Raw genomic sequence first — 23066 nt, forward strand, 5'->3', positions numbered from 1 at the left:
GGCATTCAAACTATTTCATACAACTATTTTATTTACTTTTTCAAATATTGAATGAAAGAACATTTTCTTTAAAATGAAAGAAATAAACCTAGTGCGTGTGTGCTCCCATTGAGGCAGGATCTGAATTACATGCCTGAGCGGTGTCCCACAAAGAGCAGATCCTGGACTGGAGGGGGGAAAAGGATATTAAAGTACACGTACCAAAGTACATACACATTCGTGTGCTTTCACTCACACATACACAAAACTGCAGTCTTCAGGGATTGCCTAGAAACCCACCTTCAACAGAAGGAGGGCAAGAGACACTTCCTAGACCCTCATGACTGAATCACTCTGAACCAGCTGAGATTTACACATCAGCCAGACCCAGAGAGGAGCAGCGAGCACGGTAAGACTCGCAACTGATCCAACTTTTTTATATGCTTTATAAGGTCATTTTCCATTTTGACTCTTGGTGTGATACTTACTTAGACATGAATTTTAAGTGCTGTGAACTAGTATATTCATTTTCAGCACATATTCGGTATATATTAGTATAAGCATATACGTAAGTTATTTCTTTTCTAGTCAAAATGGCCAATAAGCACAAGCTATTAAATTTTAGCCAAAGTCTTTTGTTTTTGCTATACTAGAAACATTTGGGTTTGAGATCAAAAGATTAATATGAGACAACTGATCAGAATTTCAGCTTTTAGGGTGTTGTGTTATATCCTGCTTGCTATTTTCAGGACAGCACTCTGTTTCTGTTTTTGCACCTGCGCAGACTGAGAAAAACTACAGAAATCAGAGTAAGGGTATACATGCACTGAAAAATCCCATGACTGAGCTAAAATCCAGCTCTCTTAATTTCTAATATCTAATAATGGCCTTAATCCAGTCTAAGAAATCAGAGTACGCTGTTTACATGACCAGTTGAATAATCAGATAATCCCTGAAATCCAATAATGATCAGATCATTGGTGTGCATGTAAACACACTCCATGTTTCTGTCATCGACTGCTGTTGTTTTTCTTGGCCAAATGGTTTGATGTCTAGTTATTGGTACACTAGTGGTTCCTTTCTTTTTCAGCACATTCCAATTTGTTGTATTAACTATGCCCAATGCTTCTGCAAGTGCTGATCTGATTCCCTCTTTTCACAACTTTCAAAAAGCTTGCTTTTCTATAGACAGCTCTCTAGTTGGTTTATGCTTTTTATCAATGAACGCAGTCTTTACAGATGAAATGAGGACTCAGATCAAGAGAAGTGTTCAAAACTATTCATTGTTTAAACAATCAATCTAACATGGGACACCTGGGCTTGTTCCTCTCTCAGACTATGTCCACTGTAACAGCTCAGCCTCTGCCATTTGTCCTGGAGAGAGAGAAGCACATTGAGATGCTGTTCAGAGCCTTCAGCAGGAGGTGGAGACCCTCCACAGGCCCGCAGGAGCTTACTGCCCCACATGACCACAGACACAGCCACATCTCTTCCCACCAGTCCAGTGATGGTGGAGGGATCCGGACAGTGGGAATGGAGATGAACAGCATGGGTAAAGAAGAGCAGTGGATCACTGCGGGATTACCAGCAGGTCTAGCTGTTCTGAGAACAGTCCGCCAGCTGCACATCACTGCCATACCTGAGCTCCAAGGTGAGAGATGCAGGCCATGTCTGTAATCAGAGCAGATGTGTTGTGTTTAATCCCTGTATAAATCATTCCTCATAACCAGCCCTGTGAAATGGTTCCCATTGGTAGATAATAATTAGGCATGCACTAATATGGGAATTCTGAGCCAATATGTTTCATGATATGTGTCTGCCGATGCCATCAAAGGAGAGTGGAACTACATCCACCTGCATTAGCAACTGTTTTAAATATTGCCCAAATCTCAACATCCATCTGATGCCAGCATATATTTTTTAAGCAAATATCTGTTAAAACAGTGTGATTCTGTTATCATCATGCATCCCTAATGATAATGTCAATGCAGACAAAGGAGGGCTGATTGTCTGCACCCAAATTAAGGCTAACTACAGATTTATATTAGTCTGGCACTGTAATAGATATGAATGCACACCCCACCCCCTTTAGTTCCTTGTGAAATCAAATTCAAATTAATTATTGCCAAGTCACTGAATTGCTTTGATTGCTTTGATTTTGAATTGAACAGATTCAGACACTTGCAATCACCCTGTTACCTTAGTATGTCAAATAACAATCATTTGTTTCAGAAAGGATGTTAACATCCAACTATGTGTTTTTCTACTTGGACAAAGCAGGGAGCAGTGCTTAAAAAGAAACCCCTTTAAGTCTGTTTTAAACTTATTTTATATGTTAAACCATATGTGAAAAATGCAATAACAGTATGAAATAAGTGTATAAGTGTGAAGTGTGAAGGAATGCAGGAAGACTTTACGTGATGGATGCGTTTGTTTTGCACAGAACAATACATTCTTGACTGAACTCTCACTGCTATTAATTTTGTGTCTCAGGTCCCCGGTGCATAGCCCGCAGGACATACAGCATCACCACGGAAACCAGAGAACAACTGTTTGTGGCTGTGGAAGGTAAATACGGGATGGGACGTCAAAAGCCCAATCCATTTTCAAGACCAGTATGGACCATTATACCAAATTAGTTTAAAAAAACTATTTACAGTGATTACAATGATTTTGTTATGATCTATTAAAAGCATTAATTGAGAAAGTTATAAGCTAAATGTATCTAAAATCACCATTAATAAGGTCATTTCTGTTGGGAGGTGTCTGTCCCAAACACTAATCTCTAAATTTTAACTTGTGAAAATAATACTTACTTTTGTTTGTATTTTTTTTTTTTTAGTTTTTTAATGTTATTTTTAAAAGATCCTTCTGACCTTTTTAAGAGAAGTTGATTTAGATTTACTGTGAGTTTAATTACTTGAAAAAAAGGCTCTCAAGTTTTTTTGTCACTACCAAAACACAATGAGTTTTATTCCATAGGTGGAGCCTTATTTTGGCCACACCCCTGTATTTTAGAGTAGAAAGTGACACTGCATCCCTGTCCCTCATGGCCACATGCTGAGCACTTAGATTTAGTTTAGTGAAAGTAACTGTGTCCCAAAGTCTGTAAATCAGTGTGCAACATTGAGAATTGTCACTGCCGAAACATATATTTTCTACAACAACTTTTTGTGTTTTGATGAAAATCTTATGATTTTATGTGTGTAGTAACTGTTCAACGCTGTGTTTGCTAGTCCTGTAGTAGCTAGTGTTTTTGAGCTCTGCTCAATATGAGCTCAAATTGTCACTACAGAAACATTTGGTATTGCTTTGGTAGTGTCAAAATGGTTAACATTTGAATGATAACAATTATTATAATAAAATAAACATTTTATTATAAAAATATTTTTTTTTCACTATCTTTGATCGAAGTGAGGTGACTTTTAAATGTCTTCTGAGTTTTGATTACATCAATGTGCAGTATTGTGTATCACCTCACCATCCCACCACCTCCACCTATCGTGAAGTGAGAATGCTCTAAGAAAATTCACCCAGGGGAGGTTCACAGAGATGTAAAGCCAAGGCCAAGAGAAAGAGAGGCCTACTTTCTTCCATATTCTTTCATAGTTTTTTTCATTCTATCTCTCTCTCAGAGAGCTCATGTGTGTGTGTGCAGTGCTGTGGGCCTGCTCGCTCCTGCTCTCTCCAGGGTTTCGACCAAGACCACCAACACGTCTTCCAGTTTGAAAGGCCCCTGAGGGCAGACTCATGCTGTCTGGGCTGTTGTCTGATGGAAATGAGAGCGTACACGGCCCAGAGGGAGCTCATCGGCAGCGTCCGCCAGAGGTACCCCTAAACTATATCTATTCAGTGTTTACTCAGTGTTTTCCCCACTGTTAAGACACTCCATAATAGACAGAGATAAACCAGGTGTGCAGGAAAATCAAGACTCCAGCCCAACAGGACTGGGGTTATGCCAGAGTCAAAATGGAAATCTTAACTAACTTAAGCTAAAGTGACAGATTTCTGAAACATGTCCAGTTCATCGGTCAATATATCATTAAAATATCCAAAGTTTTTATCTATGAAGTAAAAAAGGGGGGGACAGTTCTAGTTCATGTATTTCGACCCTGGTAACTGCTGTACTGTAATAAACTATGGTGAAGACTAACTTATAAAATTGGGTACTAACTAAGTAACTTTGTAAACTGTGTCAGAAAATCATTCACCATGAGGAAAGCTATATTAAACTATGGAGAAAGACACTAGATAGTAGCTACAGAAAAAAAGACTGCTGCTGTCAGCATATGCCATATGTCATATATGGATGGGTGAAAAAGTGATGCACTATTTGTAGATCGCATGGTAGCCTACATTCAAGTAGACTGTATGCCTACACAAATAAGACCTACCTATCACCTGGTAGTACGATTCAAGTCCTGTAACCCCATCCCTCCTTTTAATCCCTGGGTTATGCCGTGTCTTGAAAAGACATTTGTGGTGATGTTGTGGACTCACTTGACACTTGCTAGCTTCTGGTCGAGTTTAACACAGCACTTTTCTAACTAGGAGAGCAAGTGGTAAAAATGGTTAGTCAGCCAGCCCCCTCTGTTGGCCAAAATAAGCACAACATGAGATGTCCGCACATCTGCTGTGCTGCCAGCTCTTTCATAGGACTTTCTAGCGTGTATTTAATTCACAGTTAAAAACAGAGACATCTCCAGGGACAGCTCCAGCCAGGGACAGGCCACCAAAAACAGGGATTGTCCCTGGAAAACTGGGACATCTGGTCACCCTAACTTAAGCGGCACTCACTTAATTCAGGTTACATACAGTACTGTGCAAAATTCAGAGACCATTCTTCATTTATTTAATTTCCAGTCAAAGACCATCAAAGACAAGTTTTTTTCCAGTTTTTCAAAGAAATCTGCAGAAATGTTTTACACCTCCAAAGTTCTGTCTTAGAAGTTGTTGCTTTTTCTGCTTCTCATAATCCAAAATTTCCCAAACAGTTTTTCAATAATTATGAGGTGGGTGGTGATTTTTCTGAGAACACTTCTGAGAACTTGATTTGCAAGTTTTTTCTTTTTTGTCTATTTCCTTTTCTCAGTAACGTCTTCTTAAACAACAACACACCCTTTCAGATGACTTCTTGTCATCTCACAGTGGAAGGATGGACAGGAACACCTGTGGGGCAGATTTATGATTGTTGATTGGACTGGGTGGAGCAGATTGATGATTGTTCAAAAGAAAATATAGGGAAAAAACCCAAATGGATTAACTGCATATGCCACATTGTTGCCGATAAAAATGTTTCAAAATGTAAGATTGCTATGTAGGTAATCTACCCTTCCACCTAGTGTAGTTGTTCAGCTGTTGATTCTGTATAAGATTATCTGGGAACTCTAGCTGGACGAATGCTTTACCATGGTAATCACCAGTAAATAAAGTTTTAAAATTACAGGAATTAGCAGAGTTGTTGGACCGTGACAAAATAACCACAGTCTTCATCAGTCACACTAGTGCTGCTGGAGTTTTTAAACACTGTGTCCACTCACTGCCCACTCTATTAGACACTCCTACCTTGTTGGTTCACTTTGCAGATGTAAAATCAGAGACAGTAGCTCATCTGTTGTTGCACAGTCTGTGTTAGTCATCCTCTAGTCCTTCATCAGTGGTCACAGGACGCTGCCCACAGGACGCTGTGGGCTGAATATTTTTGGTTGGTGGACTATTCTCAGTCCAGCAGTGACACTGAGGTGTTTAAAAACTCCAGCAGCACTGCTGTGTCTGATCCACTCAGACCAGCACAACACATACACTGACACGCCACCACCACGTCAGTGTCACTGCAGTGCTGAGAATGATCCACCACCCAAATAGTACCTGCTCTGTGAGGGTCCATGGGGGTCCTGACCACTGAAGAACGGGTAAAAGGGGGCTAACAAAGTATGCAGAGAAACAGATGGACTACAGTCTGTAATTGTAGAACTACAAAGTGCTCCTGTAAGTGGAGCTGATAAAATGGACAAAGAGTGTAGAAACAAGGAGGTGTCCTTAATTAAGTGGCTGGTCAGTGTAACTATCCCATGCCCCCTCATAATAAAATCCTGGTTACACCATCAGGACATAACAAAGCTGTTACGGAGGATTTTCTGCTCACCCCATGTTACATCACGCTCGATCTCTAGCCATTTTAAACAGCTCCCATTGCGTCAGTAAGAGTGCCAACTCAGACAAAACTCTTTTCTTCATGCTCTCCTCCTTCTGCTCTTTCATCTGCCAGCCCATTTTGTCTCTCTCTCCCTCGTTTCACCTCTTTCTTCCAGTGCCAGCCGTTCTGCAGGGTCAGATAAGGCCATCTTTGTGAATCTGATTTTTGTGTCAGCATATAGCTCTCACTCTCTTTCTTTCCCTTTCTCTCTCTCTGGCTAACTCAGAGATGCAATTAAACACGCAGTGATCCTTTTAACTCCAGAATGAAAACACCAACATGACCTCCAATTCAGGACATCAGGAGTGGAGTAGCTTACAAAACACAGCATTTAAATGTTGTCTTCATCTCAGGGGTGGCTAATTGAGAACAAAACCATTTATACATGTACAGTGTAATGTATTTCTAAAGTTTTCAATGCTGCCTAACCACCATAATGAAGACAAAGCCATATCCAGCACAGAGGGATAACCAAGAGGTGGCCAGAGTGGCCAGTGCCACTCTAGAATTAAGTATGGCCACCATTCTGGCTACCCAGTTATGGAAAGTGAGACAGTCAGCCATCATCAATAAAGTATCATTTATGTTTATGGTGAAAAGAGTATGATGACAGTGCATTTAATAGTTAGCTGTCATAGGCTAACACGCTTAGCAAACAGTTGAGTGAACGTGCACTGGGTCCCTTCAGCAGTGCTGCTCTGTATGCTACATTATAGCACGTAATTGTAGGTTACCTTATACAGTGCTGTCTGGATAGCTTTCTCATCATTATAACCTGCAGTGATAGAAGCCTAAATTATTATCTTCTAGGGTCTTTCTATAGGAATGTTCTGTGCTGAAAAAAGTGATTAATTTTTTTGATTCAAACACAACATTTCCTCATGAATGAAAAAAAATCTGTTACATCAACACAGTTTTGTCTTTTAGTTTACTTTCAACAATAATTGTATTGATACTATTTTATTCATGTGGAAATGATGGACAGATTTAGTAACATAGTAATATGTAGAGTGAAAACATCACTTTTTATGTCATTTTAATAAAGCAACGCTATTTTATTTAGCTTTTTTTCCTAACATTGTGCCACCCCAATGAAATCTCTGGAGCTTCCTTGCCCACCCCATTCTAAAAGCTAGCTACCCCCCTGATCCAGAAACTAAAGAAAAGCTATACAGAAAACACAGGTTGTTAAACTTAGCATTTGATAGAAAGGACACAAAGCTAATAGCAATAAATGAAAGCAGAGAACATGTGGAAACAGAGATAGCATCTGGGTAATGCTAATTAGCCTCATACCATTGTATCAAATATGGATAAAGGCTTTTTGTCTTGGCCTAGCTAAAAACAACAGTAGCAGCCATCTTGAAGCCTGAATTTTGTCTGTGCGTTTGTCCATTTTTGTACATACCAGTATTTCATACAGTGTCAGAAATTATATAAACAAGTCTATTTGAGATTATTCAACAACTCACAGGGCTTTGAGGCAGGTGTGTGATGATTTAGGCAGTTTTCTAGCTGCATTAGCCTCATAGCACCAGTGCAAAACTAAAGAATGTCAGTCGCCAAACAAATCTTGGCTGATAGACTACATATGTAATGTGTATGTAATTATATGATGAAGTAAGAGAGGTCCTGAAGGATAAGAAGAAAAGAAAAAAATTAAAGTGCATTTCTTAGTCTTAGTCTTAGCAGTTCCACTTTTTTCTGTCTGTATAACATATTAAAAGTTGCTGACAAAACATTTCTAGCATCACTTGTGCAATTGCAGCCATCACAGACCTCAAAAAAAAAAAAAATTTCCTCATGTTATGCCAGACTTGAATGTAATATATGAAAAAAAAATTGTTTACACCTGCTATAACCAACATGGGCTGTTTTTTCCCCTGACACTTCAGGGACCAGGTGAAAAAATATATATATTTAGCCTTAGCATGCTAACTATTAGCCACGTAGCTCTCCAGTACTGTTTTTTTTTTTCACTGAACTGCTTTCAGCCCTGACAAAACACAGCAAAATGTTTATTTAAACAAAAACAGTGCTGTGTTGAATGGCAGCTGAGAAGGCCGTTCTTGGCGTTCTTTCTGAAGAATTTTCAGAGCCTGATGAAATGGGCTTAAATAAGTGTTTAATACTTATTTAAACAGTTTAATACATCGTCAGTCGTTGCGTACACCAAGCTGCAGCGGCCACATTTGTAGAGGACTTAGAATTCATTGTGTGCACTGCCTTTTTAATACTGTGGGGTTTACATACACATCACTGCTGATTGGGTAACACCTCAGACACACCAATCAAACGAGAGAAAACGTAACTCAAAGCCTGTTGCTCACTGTTTCGATAAAACGTCTTTCAACCCAGAAACCATAGCAAAACAGTGCATAACCTTTTGAAAACGCCCTTGGTTCCCGAAGTTGTAAGGGAGAAAAAAAAGCTGCCTCCTCCTGGTTATAGCTGGTGTAAAATGCTAAGTATTAGCCAATTACTTTTTTCGTGTTATCCGTCTGACACATCTCAGTAGCTGAAAAAAAAACTGAAGAAGTGCAACTTAGAGTCAGGAACGCATCATTATACCCTTCAGGGCTTCTGCAGAACTGTGTACATTTGATTTTTTACTATTTATTATGGATTTATTTTTTTGATAACCTATCTCTTAGTATGATGGCCAATCAGGAAGTCATTCAATACAGTTCAGAATCTTAAGATTATCTAGGATATTTTATGTTAAGTATTCTTATAACGTCTACTTAGACTCCAGTTTAGTACAAACTTCTTTCGAACAGCACAGTAAAAATGTTTTATCTTCTTTACATTTGTATGTGGTACATGGCTCCCCCTGTCTATCAGGTGGAGTATGTTAACACCATACTTCGAAGTGTGTGACTCTGCAGGGTCCTCCACAGTAAGGATACAAGGCTCCTGCTGCTCAGTACGCTGCCTCGCCGACCAGGAGTTTCAGGTGAGATTTCTCCAAGCCATGCTCATGTGTGAGTATCACCATCATTCACCTCTTGAGCCAAGAGTTTCAGGTCAGAACCCCGACGGTGAGCACAATCTTGCTCCTCCATCTGTACTGCTGTTCCATATGTCCTTGGAAATAATTGGAAATAATTGGGCTCATCGTGTTTGGAGGAAGAAGGGTTGCGCATATGACACCAAGAACACTTGACCCACAGTGAAGTATGGTGGTGGGAGCATCATGATATTGGGCAGCTTCTCTACAAATGTACTGGACCATTAGACATCAAGGAAGGAAACATGAACGATGTACTGGAACATTTTATAGGAGAATTTAATCTCACTAGCCAAGAAACTGAATCTGGGGAGAAGATGTTTCAACAAGAAAGGGACCCCAAACATACAACCAAAATGACTCAGGACTGGTTTCTAATAAAACAAGGCGAAGGTGCTTGCATGGCCTGGCCAATCTCCTGACTTGAATCTCATTAATAATTTATGAGGGAGTTGGAAATTGTGAGTTCATCAGAGGGACCCTCGGAAGATTGGGGAATTGAAGACACTTTGCCAAGAAGAATAGACCAAAACTAAACCACTATGCTGCAAAATGCTAATTACTTCTTACTGTAGACGTCTCAAAGCTGTAATCACCAACAAGTGGTTTGTGCTATTATTATTAATTTGTGATGTCTGAATACTTTTTCTGTAGCAATTTAGTTTTTTAAAAAACATCTTTGTTTATGCTTGTACATATGTACTTGTTCATATTTATGCAAAGTCAAAAGACATTATGTGTGACATGAAATTTGAGTGGAAATATGCTCTAGTATGGAAGTACATTAAATAACAAAAAACAAAAGCGCCTGAATACTTGTTTCCCTCATTGTATGTTCAAAGGTGGACACACCTACACTGTTTTATATAAAGATTTCTTATGTCTTTATCTAAATTTAATTTTTTTCTGAAGAAATCAGATTGTCTCTCTGATCTGTGAGCCTATCAGGAGACTCTTCCTCTTAAAGGGAAACTCCAGCTGAAAGAAAGAATGTGACTATCACTAAAGCTGTTGTTAACATGTATCCTCATCCCCTACAGTTTTTTTTTCTTTTTTTAGAGATTTATGGTTTAAAGACTATGAACTCTCCTCTGATGATGTATCTTGAAAGTGGGTGGATTTTTTTGAAGAATTACAATAGCAGATACTTGAGGGCTCTTCTAAATGTTTTACCCCACTATCTGGCAGAAGGAAGCTGCAGACAGCCAACGTTACTGCTAGGAAGAATTACCGTGCCCGTATATTAGCCTCTGTGTTTGTGGCTATGCTAACACAAGATTTTTTTATCACAGTGGGGAGGAGGAGGGGCTAAAAGGTTACAAAATCATTAATTCTACCAAACTGATGAGACTGAGGGATGCAACGTGCTGTGCTAAAATATGTAACATGACAAATAACGTATTAAACATTCATTGTAAGGTGAAATGTCCATTTCAAGTAGCAGATTCAGGCATGAAGCCTTTGAAGCTGTTTAATAATTTGTTCTGATTTTTCATCCTGAGGTTGTCTCCATGATTGGTGAGCGCATTGGAACTGTATGGAAAAAGTGGCCAGGGTACAATGAGGGCTGTAACATGGATCATGAGCATTTCGGCTTGGATGGTAAGTTCAACCAACATCCACATGCCAGAAATGGAGACATAAATGGGAATTCCAGCATTTTTTTTCTACACAATTCAGTAATTTATTGTAGAGAAACTTACTGATGTCTTTACAGCAGTGGTGCTGATAGGAACCAGGGGTTGCAATGTCTACAACACAAATATAGCCATTTTATTTACTATTCAAAATCACCACTGAACCTACATGTCTTCTAAATATTTATATGTAAGGTTAAATAGCGGTAAATCTGGGGAAAAAATTATTTTGTCTTACAACATCCTGCACATACTTCACCACAAACAAATTGTAAAATGTGTATTCATAACCATTTTATGTAAAAAAAAAAAAAAGCTTTTAGAGACATTAACTCATTATTAACGTCTGGTTTCTATCACTACCACTTGAACAAATCAGACTCTGTCGGTTTCTCTAGAACTAAGCATTTCACACCAAACCACTCTGAATGACGTTGTTTACATCTTAACCATTGAATTTTGCAGAATGTTTGAAAAATTGGTGCAATTCCCATTACAAGCACTATCCGTGAAAAACTAATTAAAACGGTTACCAACAAGATCCATAATCTGCAGTATTCACAGTTTCTACGACACTTTATCTCTTGAACTTTATAATAAACAAGGATGCCCCTATAACTGCTGGATTAGAGGGTTTCTGCCTAAAGTCAGCTACTGATTGTGATTCTGTCCTTTTCAGTGCCCCAGAATCTGTGTGTGAGTACCAAAGTGCTGCTGCTTGCTGCTACATTTCTCCTGGTGAGTTTATCCTCTGCATCAGTTTTAAATCTGCCTAATGAACATAAAACTGCTGTCAGCATACTGAGTGAACAGTAAATCGCACTGTGCTTTTTATTTGCAGAATCATATGTTTTTCGAAATGAGCTGAACTAAAGATAACAAGAGCCCTTAAAGAAGAAACCCAAACTTCGGATTGTGAAAATCTGCAGACAAGTCTCACCGTTACTGAGCAACCACTAATTTGTGCCTTAAAATAGCTTTGACCTGAGAAACCTTCTAAATACATAGCTAGAGCTCTCAACTAATGCAAAATTCAGTATTTTTCCCCCACAAACCCTGAACACACATTTGTAAATGTTTGCCCTCTAAAAATACAGTGTAATCTCAGTGTTTGTCTAGTGACACGTTTTTTGCTGCTAGGCCTCTGTACTTTAGCATACTAGATTTGAAATGAAACAAGGGCTATCAAGTTCGTTATCACATGTCAAACAGAAGATCTAGATTTGACTGTGTAAGTAGTATTACTGCCATTTTGGGCCTTCTGACAATGAGGAATCTGAGGTCATTTGGAGATGTAGAGATCTGTTACACAGTGTAATTTTAAATAATAAGAAAACAGAGAAGATGATGTTTGACCCAAAAGCAAAAGATGACCACTCTCCCATGGTGGTTGATAATCAGAATATGGCCCAAGCAGAGTTTTATAAGAATACAGAGGTGCATATACACCTCCTTGTAGCTGCACTCTGTCTATTTTATCAGCTCCACTCATCGTACAGGTGCACTTTGTAAATCTACAGTTACAGACGGTAGTCCATCTGCTTCTCTGTATACTTTGTTGCCCCCCTCTCACTCTGTTCTTGGGTGGTGGATCATTCTCAGCACTGCAGTAACACTGACGTGATGGTGACATGTTAATGTGTGTTGTGCTGGTACGAGTGGATCAGACACAGCAGTGCTGTTCTGACAAAAGTACATCACTCCACAGTCCAGTTAGCAGCAGCTGCATATTCAACATTTATTGCTATCATCAGTCAATCGTAATCAAAATATTACCTCAAACACCAGTACTTTCAGCACCATCACTGAATTCCAGGCAGTATGTAAGAGATGTAGACAAACAAGAGCCAACCCCCACCCCGCCCCACCATTCTTTAGCTCTACTCAGTGGTGAAGGAGACACAGGCTGGTTCAGCTGACCCTTGGGTCGGGGATACAACGGCGGAGCACAGCCACAGATCCTGACGACAGTTTGATGTCACCAGACTCTCCTTGCATGGTGGAGTCACAGAAAGTCCAGCAGAGGCCTTTCCTGGCCAGGCACAGTGCGATAGGCAGCAACGTCTCTTAGGCTTCAACATCCTCAGCTCAAAACAGAAAAAGATCAAGAGCACATCCCATCCTCTTCAAATGACCTTAGAAATATATTTTTTTGTTTTGTACAAGTTCTCAATTCAACGACATTTCTTTCTTAACACTGTAGTTAAAATACTGCACTATAGTAAAATGTAACCCTGTTTGTTACAATGTAAAATAAAAGTACTCTCTTTCTAAGGGGGGTTATGTGTTGCTGAAGATTCTATGAATAACAAGCTAATTCAGGTAAATGTGACTTCTGTACAACGATACACCACGTCGACCAGCCTTCGTCCGAGCCACGGTAGCTGCAGTCTTTGCAGCCCATTTCTGCAGGCTCCCCCTGCTGGCTGGAGAAAGAGCTTGCAGTCATCTGGAACACCCGCTGCGTAACCACTGGCTGTGTGACCCTCATTCTAAGAGATTTTCAGCTCCTCGGGTAATTTAAAACAGACTCCACAAGTGTCCATTTTTTGTTTTGTTTTTAAAATGGTGATATTTGATAAATAAGTTTATCCCCTAGAAATGTCCTCTTCATCCACACAAAAGTAAACTAAACCTAGAAGGGAACAACAAATGTTAGATTAAATAGAGACATTAAAAAACAAAAGAATGTAACACTGAAAGATTTCCCAAACAGAAAAGTCACACATTTCACATGTGCAAAAATCATGTTTACAACTGATCACACGTTTTTTCACGTGAACAAGTTTTCACGTGATCACATATTTTTACATTCTAACACAATTTCATGTGATTTTTTTCACTTGTGATAACACAGTTAACATGTGAAGGTGTTTTATTCACATGTGAAATTCATGTAACTTTTCTGTAAGTGTAATCACAATTTAAAAAAAGTGCAATTTTAATTATAGCCAACATCATCAACACTGTCTTAACAAGTATCAGGGGTGGGTAGAGTAGCCTAAATCAATCCTCAGTTAAAAGTATTGATACTTGGGTAAAGTGATGAGTCAACCAAAAGTACCTTCCCAAAAAAAATGAGTAGCAGTGCAAAAGTATCAGGTCAAAAAACTACTTAAGTAGTGAGTAACTTTTAGAACTGCAGAGGAAAGTCTTAGTAAATCCTATCAGCATAGGAACTGAAGATTGTTAGGCTCTATTTCTCTCTTGGTCCAAAATAAAATGCTAAAGCTCCAAAGTGAGAGATGTGACCAATCACAAAGCAGTACAGATGTTGTTACCAACAAAACACAATGAAAAAACGCAAACAAAAAAGAATTAGTAACTAAATATGAATGGCTAAAACATAAACATAGTAAAAAGTTGATTATTTTGTTTACTAACATACCTGAGTAGAAGTAAAAGTATTATGATTTATATACTCAGAAAAGTACAAAACCATCAATATTTTACTTAAGTACACATACTTGAGTAAATGTAACTAGTTACTACCCACCTCTGACAAGTATTAAGTGCAAAAATTTAATATAATAACATGGAGCTTGTGAACTGTCTATAGATTATTTAGACAAGAGGCAAACATTCTTATCCGCAAAAGACTAGTGTGGCTGTAGGTTTTCACTACAATCAAGAAGGAGTACACTTCATATTACTAATGAATTGTCTAATGACTAAAACAATAAAAACAGAAAAGACAAGAAAAATAACAAGCAGATCTTGAAACTGTTTAGACCTGGGTACAGTCAGCTCCATGACTACTGGCACCCTTGGTAAAGATCAAGAAAATGTCTTTGTGGTTAATTACCTCAGTCTCTCTTAAAATATGAAAGAATTTCTCTTTCAACTCTCAACTTTAATTGAAGTAATATAGGTCAAAGAGAAACAAAAACCCTTAATAAATCAACAAATCATTTGTCACAATTACTGGCATCCCTCACAATTCTTATAAACAAAATTTAACTGAAAGTGTGTTCCCATTTATATTTCACTTTTTGTCACTGGGGTTTAAATATGTGGTGACATAGAAGCCCAATTCCCTTCATTAGCATGGGGAAGATTACCGAACACACATGAAACAAGTTTGTTGACCTTAAATAAATCAGTCAGTAAATCCAGATCTTGGCTGGAGATTTGCAGAAGATGGTAGCATTTTAGGTTACTAAGTATCCAAAATGTATACACCACCTGCATGCCAGAAAACTACTCAGAAGGCATGCCAGATTCATTCATCTAACCACAACTACAGTCAGATGAGACAAACGTACACTCAGATGCACAAAACACTTAAGGTAGGCTTGGCGTGAAAATAAGTCTGGTTATACAGGAAAGGAGGTAAACTCTAATGTTTAGTATGGTGGAGAATCTGTGATGTTTTGAGGCTGTTTTCCCCCCAGTTGCCCTGGAACCTTGTTAGGATACATGGCATCATGGGCTCTATCAAGCAAAACTCACTCCGAAGTGACAACTGTCTAAGCATTAGCCCTATCATCTGGAGATCGTGAGTTCGATCCCTGGTGAGGCTACAGTCATTTGTGGACGGGAGTCCAAGAGAGCACAACTGGCCTTGCTCTCTTTGGGTGGGTAGGATGGCCCCTCCCCCCCCGCCGTTCAGTGCAATGCTAATCAGCACAGGCGTCTGCTAGCTGACGTAACAGAAGTGGCAGTTGGTGCTTTCCTCCAAGCAGGTTCAGCTGTCTAATTATGTTGCGTTAACGACAGTTCGAAAAGATGCAGTTGCTGGCTTCACAGGTCTGGAGAAAGCCTGTGCTAGCTTTCACCCTCCTAGTGCTAATGGTAATGTGTGACTGGGGAAGTCCTAACTAGTGGATGGAATTGGATATGACTGAATATTGGGAAAAAAAAAATTGGGCTGTAGTTAGATCTTCCAGCAGGACAAACTAATGAGAAGATTCCTCTTCAGAGAAGGTGGCACCAAGTACCAAATACAAGGGTGCCAATAATTGTGGCATATGGTTTTCTTAAAAGAAAAAATGAACCACATACATTTTTTCACATAATTTCTTATGCACCAATAATTATGGAGCTGACTTTTTTTTGCGATTGTAGAACTAAAGTGTATTATTGGGGTGCTATACTGATCCTACCCCTTTGCATTTTTTGCACATTATGAAGAGCTAGCGGCCACCACTAGCATTCACGAGACCATGGAAATCCTCCCAGGCCCTGAAAACACACACACACAGAAACTACTTTAGAAAAACAAAAGCTGCCCAGTAATATATGGGAAGTGTACCTTGCTTGATTAAGCTAGTATGTGTGTTTTGTATTCCACGCTTGATTGTTTGGGGGCAGGTTGAGACTGCATGCAAGTGTGTGTGTGTGTCTAGTAACTCACTTGATGCTGTCAGTGTGTGTTTTGTACTCCATGATGGTGTTTGGGGGCAGATTGAGAACTCGGCGCAATGTGTCTCTGATGCGAGCAGTAGTGGCCTGGTCACTTGCTGTTTTGTTCCAGATAGATATGATGTCCTCCTAAACACACATTCAGAACTTAATCAGAATATCTGCACAGTTAGGCTGGGTTGGTCATCTCTGACAAACCCAGCTTAACTCATTAAGGGCTTCTAGCTGATAACAAATAACACTAAACTCTGCATTTTACAGAAGATATCCCTGCGGGCCTTTTTCAGAAAAGGCTGGATGATTTCTGGAAATTAAAAAAATATAATAACTATTCTACATCATGCTTTTTTTGTTCATTTTTATTAAATAGAAACATGTTCGTTTTTATACTCTGCAAGTAGTGCTACTAAAAATCTGCATATAAACAAAAAAGGTATATAGATGTAAGGCTACACTATTGTAAATGATTCCATTCAACTAGATAAAGCATCCAGCATGCCAAAATTAAATCATTTGGTCACAGGTCTTCATAGGCATTTAACGGTTAGTAAAGTTCACAAAATATAGAAAACCACTGAGCAGTGGGTCTCCAGGGACTGCAGCGAGATTCCTTGACTGGTGGAGGGAAGCTAAACAGAGACATCATTAAGTGATGGGGTTGTGTTGTGGTACCTGGAAGCGTACAGAGACGACGGCTCCACAAATCTCCTCGCCCACCATAAACTGCTCCCCTAACATAGCCAAAATCAAATTCTCCCAGCAGCGCGAGGCCAGACCCTTACGCAGCCGTATTATCCACTTCCCCCCACTCTTATTAGCATCGTCCTAAAGAGAGAGCAAAGAAATAAAATAACTGTTTCTTCTCTTTCAGTGTCAGTGATCCTTTCCTTAAACATTTTGTTAAGACTTTTACCTTCTTCCTTGTGCTAATATTAGCAAATATCACAAATAATTTTCACCAAGTATATGGTATTGGTGTCTGTCACCAGCTGTAATTATAATAAACACTTTTTCAGAATGCAAAATGCATTAAAATAAGAAAACTATAAAAACTAGTTGCATTTCTTACAGTACATGTATATGATATAGATATGTTTATACATAATAGAATAACGTGTAAGATTACTATTCCAGTGCAAAATATCAAGTGGGGAATGAATGAGGAACAATCTTCATTTAGCATAAACTGCAATGTGCACAGACAAAGAAACCGGTGACGGATTCAAGTACTTCATGTTATTAATATATGTATATTATGAAGTACGCACCTCCCACATGGGTTTGATTCCTTCTTTAAACAGGTGGAAGTCACTGTGGCCAGTCAGATCGCCTGGTCTGATCATGTGACTGTAAAAACGCCAGAACTGCTCCACCTGTGTCACAGAATTAGTGTTAAGCTAAGTGCATACTACAGGATTTATTGTCTGATTTTAACTTCAACCAGCCATAAATCAACCTTAAACTTTGCAACTGATTTTTACGTCCAAAGGTTTGTAGACACCTGCCTATTGGACTTTCTTCTGAAATCAAGGGAGTTTGTATGCTAGATGTTGGAAAAATGATGTGAGGATTTAACTAGCGACAAAAGCATTAGTGAGGTCAGGTACTGATGTTTGATGATTAGTTCTGGATCACAAATGCCACTCATTTCAAAAACTTATTAAAGTGTGTGTAATTGAACATGTGAGTCCGTAATAGGTGCCCCTTAAAGTAGTTGAATTCATTAGAATTAGAAGAAGTGTCTGAATAGTTTTGGACATATGTATGTCTATAACTATGAAAGTAAGGACATGCTAATTGTTATACGCTGTTATATGGCAACAGCATAGCATTAGGCTTAATAAAGACAATCAAAATTCAAGGCAAATAGTGAGAGAGAGAGAGAGAGAGAGAGAGAGACTAACCGAAGCAAAGCTGCCAATCTGTTTGATGTTCTGTTCATAGCTCTGTGTGCTGGCTGGTCTGCCTGGGGTTCGCCTAGAGTACCAGAATGTGTAGTTATACTGCAGAGGGTGTTCCCCAGCACCAGGAACCACAGCCTGAAACACACACACACACACACACACACACACACACACACACACACATTTATTTCATTTTTTTCCATTATCATTAGAGCACTTAATATTTCATGAGGAATGGAGTAGCAAAAAGGACAAAAATACATTATCATACTAATTTGCATTATCATACTGATTAGCTAAATTTTGATTTAACTTAATGAAGGCTTGACAAACCAGGTACTAGATGATGATACAATCAATAAGGACATCCTCAAGTAGAGGTCCAGAAATGATTAAGCAAACGCACTGGCATACCTAAAATCACTACTTACTGTATTAATTTTAGTTAATGTATTGTTCTATTATTAATGTTTTTTTCTGAGGAAATAAACACTTGCTGCCCTAAAAGAACAGCACAGTAATGGACATAAAAACACTGTAATAGGTTATTAGTCCTTAAGTTATGCTAAGTTATTAGTGCAAATTTTTAGTTTTGAATCAAGTTGTAGGAAACTGTAAAGAACTTTTTAGATGTGTTTAGATGTGTGATGGAGCTGTAAATCATTCCAAAATGACAGAGAAAGCTGCAGAGCATGTGTAAGTGTATATATTACTGCATGTTATGACAAAATATTCTCAGAATTGTTCATATTTACAAAGCAGTGGTCAAAACGGATACACTGACCCATATTTTTGTTTACTCTGATCTAACAGGATTGAGGCCAATTACTGTATTATTACCAAGTCTTTCATGAACTCAGGTGTCAGGTGGTATTTTTTCTCGAGGTTTACTAATAACATTTGTGTGGTTCTGTGTACCAGAAATGGTCATATCGGTAATTTTTACGTGACCATTTTCCAACCTCTCAAGGCGTTTTTTTGTTACTGTGCCATTAAGACTGATATAAGACAAATGAGCTCTGTTCTGATTGGCTGTATTGTACTGTGCTTCATTCAAAAGGCAGTCCAGACTGAAGCTTTGAACTCCAACATGAACAGGTGGGGCTAAACCTCTGTAGGCTGATAGAGGCAAATGAGCTGATTCTCATGACATCACAGAAACAATGAACTGAAAAACAGGCTGGACTGGTTAGTGAATGGTGCGATTAAAAACTTTGACAAAGTCTACATATTACCTCGCACTCCTTCATTTCAAAAAAGCATGGGGAATTTGTTTTTCCAGGATATGGACACTTTAACACAAATGACAACTGATATTTTGAGAATTGTATTGCTTTTCTGAACATAAACTTCCCTGAACCTCTCTGCATCGATTTACAAAGTTAATGACTAAAGTAACAGACATATACACTTACCTTCCTCTTGGTAGTGTTTTGGTCCTTCTCCTCATCCTCAGTTTTTTCCTTCTCACTGTCTTTCGGTGAGCCGTTGTCCTGGTCATGATCTCCGCTATCGTCATCTTTCAGACTGTATTTCAGACAGAAGAAAAATCTCTGTAGCAGTAGCAAAAGCATCTCCCACACGACAGAACATACACCATAAAAACTCACTTCACACGCAGAACTTAGAAACAATAACAGACTCTTCCGCCTACTTCATATTATGTATTGACCAATAAAAAAGGGGGGAATGGGTCGCCCTGTGATGGACTGGTGACCTGTCCAGCGTGTTTCCTGCCGTCCGTTCAATGACTGCTGGGATAGACTCCAGCAGCAAGCGGCTTAGAAAATGTGTGTGTATATGAGAGCTATGCACTACCATCAGAAAAAGCTCTTCTCCTTCTTGGAATGCTTAATCTTAATTTAACTGCTTAAGTGATGAATATAAAGCCATAAATTCATATTTAAATTTTGCAATTGTCCCAAAAAAAAAATAAAATAAAATTAGGGTCTAGTTTTTTTCACTTCCCACTTTTTCCATTAAAATTTCCATTAAAAATGTTTTATGCAAGGGACCACAAATATATACAGTGGAATATTTGACCATTCTTAAAGATGAAAAGCCTTTATTTCTTTTAGAAAAGAAGGAGGAGGAACTCTATGTGCTGAAGGCCTCATGAAGGCCCAGTGATGTTTGGAACTGGTGACTGGGGAGATCATGACCTCATCCTAGTTTTCATGAACGTGTTTAGCAGCACAGACATACATAAAATGGACATATATAAAATATGAAATCATGATGAGGGACCAGTTTTTGCATCACCAGATGCACTTAACCCTATGAAGTGGCTTTATACTTCTTAGCCTCTGGATGGTGATGCATAGCAATTACTGGACCTAATAACTCTTTTGAGATGGTTGTCCATAACTCTATAAAGCCCCTACTACTTTTAGCAGTTGGCAATAGTGTGAGATGAAGAAAAGTTGTTTCCAAACATAAACATGCCTGGATCTACGAAAAAGGTGAAAGATGACTCATTGTGCCACACTACTTCTCTCCATTACTCATGAGTCCAGATTTTGTGCTCCTCACAGGTTAAACCTCTTCATCTGTTGGCTTTGGTTACCAGTGATCTCTGAATGGCAGCCCTGCGGCTCACACTGTACAGTTTTGTGTGTTTAGTTTTGTGGCATTTACTGTCCAGTCAAACCTGTTATAAGTGTCCTGTTTATCCTTACTGGTGAGTTTCCTTGCCCCCATTACTTTTTGCTGATGCAATATAAGACTGTTTCCCTTCATACAAGTAACAGTTTTGCAGTTCTGAGGCTACCATACCAGCAATTAAGCCAGTGATTTTGGAACTTGGCTGCTTCTTTCTGCTTAAATAAAGTGTTGAATTTTCAGGTCAATTTGATGTACAATTCTGACGTTCAACCTAGTATATGCAGTACTGTGCAAGTCTTACGCACTTAAACACATTATTTAAAACCTTGTATCTCAGCTCAGCATTGAATATGTTTGTGCTTGTAAAACATATAATTAGAATAAATACAAATAGACAAAGATAAAAACAGTAAAATGTAACAAAAATATCTTGGTTTTAAAAAAGTACTTGACATTTTCTGAGCTGGTTAGAAGAACCTGATTCCAGATCAGACTTTGATCTCATGGATGCCTCATCTATCACATAAATTTGTTAAATTCAGCACCAGCACACTTGTTTTAATTTACAAAGCACTGATCAGACAAACTAGGTACTGGGTGATAACTACAAATAATATTAGACTTCCTCAAGGAGATGCGTGGAAACGGTTAAACAAACCCATTTACACAAGTAAAATCACTACTTACTGTAGTAATATTATTGTCTTTATTGTAATATCAGCGTTTTTCTGAGCAAATAAATGCTTATTGCCCAGAGAAATAGCTTTTTAGGTCTAATTTGTGTGTGATACTTTGCACACACATGCAAAGTATCATTGTATACAAAAGTTTTAACAACCCCGGTCGAGCTACATATTTTCTGTAACTTCTTAGTGAAAATAAGTTAACATGTCTACATATTTTAAGTTACTGTTTTCAATTTCAATGATTGTAAAACCAATCTAGTTGCACATGCATGTATGAAACAGCTGTCTAAACTGACACATTTTTAGATGTGTCCAGAACGCTGAACGGGGACGTGGACGGTTCTAAAATGACTGAGGAAGGTGGACAGCATCAGAAATTAACCTATAATAAAAATAACACCCAGAATGCCTCATATTTCAAAAGTGGTGTTCAAATCTCAAGATAGATAACTTGAATAAAAATAAACAGATTGTGAACAGATAATATGAACAGTTAATATATAATTACAGTGTATTATTTATAATTTTGGCGCTCCCCAAACACCTAAAATACTGAATAAACGATTTACTCTTTGGTGTCTAGATTATCATATTTAAGCCAACACTGTACAAGTTATGTCGAGTGATGACAAGTGATTACAAACATGTGAACAGTGGTGTGTTTATGAACATAATTCAGTCCAGCAGTACATAAACTAAGGCGGTGGTCAGGCAGAAGACCTCACATTGTTCTGCAGGGTTGTACACGCAGTGTAACTCTAACAGCTACTGTAACCTGGGCGTTGCTAATTTATGCTCTATCTACATATTCACCTTTTACACTGCAGAAAACTAGCTAGGGCAGCTCGCGCTGTGCTGATAAGTTTCTGAAACTGTAAATTTATCCGAGACGTGTCCACCCAGGAGAAATATGAGAAGAGGAAGCCCCGTCTGTGAGGCTGAAGGACAGAGCCATACGGAAAGCTGAGAACGGTGAGGAAAGCTGGCTGACGCCGCGTCCCGGAGCACCTGCCCCCGCTGTACACGCACTCATAACCCGGGGATGAGGCTCCGGCCTGCGAGGCCACATAGCTGCTGGGTTTGTTTACACTGCACGCCGACACCGCTCAGACAGAGGAGCACACAGAGTTCAGTGTGCTCTTAATCCGCGTCTACTTCAGCTGGAAACACACATGTGAGTGTGTGTGGTCATGCGCTCAGCAGAGCTCTCAGCACACGCATGTGTGTGTGTGTGTGCGTGTGTGCAGACACACCTCTCTCAGCAGCGCGCTCAGTGAGGTCCCGCACAGCGGACTGTGCACCGACAGCGCGGGGACTCTCTACTGAACGACGCCTGTGGGTGTTGTGGGCGCTTTAGTTTTACTCACGCGTCAAATTTGTTGTTCATTCTCCTCCGGGTTGGACTCTCTCCGCTCTCGGTCCCGTCGAATTCGCAGGAAGAGCGGCGCACGCGCGCAACCTCGCGGCGGGCACGAGCATCGCGTCCCGCAGGCGCGCGCACAGCAACGCTTGCAGTGGAAATTTTTATCAGAGACGTTATGAGGACCTTGTTTATATCGACGTTAGGAACCAACTGCTCCTCTGTGGAAACGCGTTCCCAACAGCTTTCTCTCCTTCTCTGCTGCCAGCACACTGTAAAAAACAAAGCTGTTTAAAAGAAAGAAAAAAAACAAAAAAACAGGGCTG

At 39.1% G+C, this 23066-nt stretch overlaps 2 protein-coding genes across 2 annotated transcripts; one reads left to right on the plus strand and one right to left on the minus strand.

Annotated features, from left to right (window-relative positions):
• Positions 1–361: 361 nt before the first annotated feature.
• Positions 362–11690, plus strand: LOC118796842 (phospholipid scramblase 2). Its single transcript, XM_036555980.1, has 8 exons — positions 362–388; positions 1315–1630; positions 2473–2547; positions 3615–3807; positions 9020–9131; positions 10688–10787; positions 11502–11560; positions 11664–11690. Exons 2-8 carry the CDS (start codon positions 1318–1320, stop codon positions 11688–11690), a joined length of 879 nt encoding a protein of 292 aa, XP_036411873.1. The 5' UTR covers positions 362–388; positions 1315–1317.
• Positions 11691–12530: 840 nt separating this feature from the next.
• Positions 12531–22882, minus strand: eif4e2 (eukaryotic translation initiation factor 4E family member 2). Its single transcript, XM_036555981.1, has 8 exons — positions 22748–22882; positions 19506–19617; positions 18091–18225; positions 17455–17559; positions 16859–17011; positions 16179–16315; positions 15928–16006; positions 12531–13457 (listed from the first exon to the last, which is right to left on the minus strand). The coding sequence occupies exons 1-7, from the start codon at positions 22765–22767 to the stop codon at positions 15958–15960; spliced, it is 711 nt and encodes a 236-aa protein (XP_036411874.1). The 5' UTR covers positions 22768–22882; the 3' UTR covers positions 12531–13457; positions 15928–15957.
• Between the last annotated feature and the right edge of the window lie 184 nt (positions 22883–23066).

This window comes from Colossoma macropomum, unplaced genomic scaffold (assembly GCF_904425465.1).
Source record: "Colossoma macropomum unplaced genomic scaffold, Colossoma_macropomum, whole genome shotgun sequence".
Taxonomy (NCBI): Eukaryota; Metazoa; Chordata; class Actinopteri; order Characiformes; family Serrasalmidae; genus Colossoma; species Colossoma macropomum.